This window comes from Crassostrea angulata, chromosome 4 (genome assembly GCF_025612915.1).
Source record: "Crassostrea angulata isolate pt1a10 chromosome 4, ASM2561291v2, whole genome shotgun sequence".
In the NCBI taxonomy this organism is placed as follows: domain Eukaryota; kingdom Metazoa; phylum Mollusca; class Bivalvia; order Ostreida; family Ostreidae; genus Magallana; species Magallana angulata.
Genome location: NC_069114.1, coordinates 7,890,808 through 7,893,045, shown reverse-complemented (window position 1 = coordinate 7,893,045; position 2,238 = coordinate 7,890,808). Strand labels below are relative to the sequence as shown.

The 2,238-nt window shown below is 40.5% G+C and overlaps 1 protein-coding gene across 1 annotated transcript; it reads right to left on the bottom strand.

Moving 5' to 3' along the window:
* Window positions 1-484: 484 nt before the first annotated feature.
* Window positions 485-1,969, bottom strand: LOC128180620 (uncharacterized). The gene has a single exon (XM_052848754.1). It carries the CDS (start codon window positions 1,967-1,969, stop codon window positions 485-487), a length of 1,485 nt encoding a protein of 494 aa, XP_052704714.1.
* Window positions 1,970-2,238: the final 269 nt, after the last annotated feature.

Below are 2,238 nucleotides of genomic sequence, written 5' to 3'. Positions count from 1 at the left end.
CATTGGGGTCCAGTTATCCAGCGCTGTAGAGATGTGGTAATTGTTGTATGTGAATATCTTGTTGCAACATCAGCTGGATTTTTGTCAGTTGAGACGTAAGACCACTGAGACGGAGTCGAGACTTTGTGAATTTTTTCCACACGGTTTGTAACATACACAAAAATTCTACGGGTTTTGTTACAAATGTAACCCAAGACGATTCTACTGTCAGTATAGTAATGAAATCGATCTTGAGGAATCTTCAAGTAGTCACAAACTGCTTCTCCTAACTCTGTGGCGAGAACTGCTGCGCACAGTTCGAGTCTCGGTATTGTGTGACCTTTCAGAGGTGCCAGTTTAGATTTTCCCATTAGAAATCCAAGAGAAGTTTCTCCAAATTCATCTGTCACTTGAAGATATGCCACCGCAGCTATCGCATGTTCTGACGCGTCTGAAAAAACATGAACATCCACTTGATGAGCCAAAGAAATGGAAGTGGATACAATCATTCGGGGAACTCTAAAGTTGATTGTATCAATGAATCAATCCAGATTCGCCATCTTCTCAAATGTTCCTCCGTAAGTGGTTCATCCCAGTGACATCCAGGAGATACAAGTTCACGGTGTAGAATTTTTCCACTGATAGTGACTGGAGAAATAAATCCCATTGGATCAAAGATACGGTTCATTGTCGATAGAAGGCCTCTGCGGGTGTAAGGTGTTTCAGCATTAGAGATTTTGAACACAAACATATCACAGTTTAAGTCCCACTGCATTCCTAAACTGTGTTGTACAGGTAAGTTGCATATGTCTGCACAATGATTTAGTTCCTTCAAATCGCTTCCTAGGTCATCTATAGGAAATGATTTCATCACATTCACACTGTTTGAAGCGATTTTGTGGAGACGAATGTTTCCGTTGTTTTTCAGTGTTGCTTGTGTTTTTCTCATCAGGTTGATTGCTTCTGATTCTGTAGCAAGCGACGTCAGTCCATCATCGACGTAAAAGTTGTTGTAAACAAATTTACGAACATCATCGTCACCAACAGATGATGCTTTTCGAAGTCCATAGGTGGCAACAGCTGGAGATGGTGTGTTACCAAAAACGTGAGCTTTCATTCGGTATTGTATTAAAGGTTTTTCAAAGTTGTTATCCTCGTACCAAAAGAATCTGAGGTAATCACGATGATCCTCATGAACACGAAATGCATAAAACATTTGCTGAATGTCACCACTGATAGCAATTGCATTTTCACGGAAACGCATGAGGATTCCAACAAGGTTGTTTGTTAAGTCTGGTCCAGACATTAACACACTGTTCAATGAAACGTCTTGAAACACAGCCGACGAGTCGAATACTCCTCGGATTTGATCCGGTTTTTTCGAATTGTACACCCCAAAAAGGGGTAAATACCAGCATTCCCCAGGTATGTCGGAAGGAGCAACTTCTGCTGCCCCACTAGCTAAGACTTTTGACATGAATGCAAAGAAGTGTTGACGTTTGTGATGATCTTTCTTTAAACTTGTGTTGAGGATCAAAGCACGTTTCCAGGCCTGTGAATAATTGTTAGGCATCACTGGTTTTGACTCCTTGAAAGGTAATGGTGCGGACCAAAAACCATCAGTGTCTTTGTGGAACTCTGCGTCCATAAGAGCTACAAACTTGCGGTCCTCAACAGAAGGTCCAATCTTGTTGTCAAATGGTGTTCGTATGAATATGTCATCATTGTCCTTGACATTGATATTGTTGTGACACACTGGAAAGGTGGTGCACCTTCCGTCATTAAGAATATGCGCTTTGTTTACATTCACGTCCTTTGGAGGATGAACTTTACCAATACAAATTTCACCAATGACGACCCATCCTAGTGGAAGACGTTGAGCAAAGGGTTGACCTTGGCTGCCAGTAATTTGGTCGCGCACATGATGTACAATCGATTTCAAACAGGTGGTAAAATTTCTCTTCTGGATGGAAAGTTTTACGCCTGTCATTGAACAATAGCATTGCAAAAGGTAACGCCCACCGATCCCGAAAAAAGCAAAAACGATTGACTGTGTTCACCCACCGGAACGTGTTCAATACACAAACTCATTATTTTTTCCCTCGTTTCACTCCTCCGAAAATAAATCTTTTCTTGTCCAATTTAAAAAACAACAACAAAATGAAATAGGTTAGGTGCATTCGTTACAAGATCGCATTTAATAACAATTAGACACAAATAATATACAATAATTGCATACCATATAAACAAACATGTAAA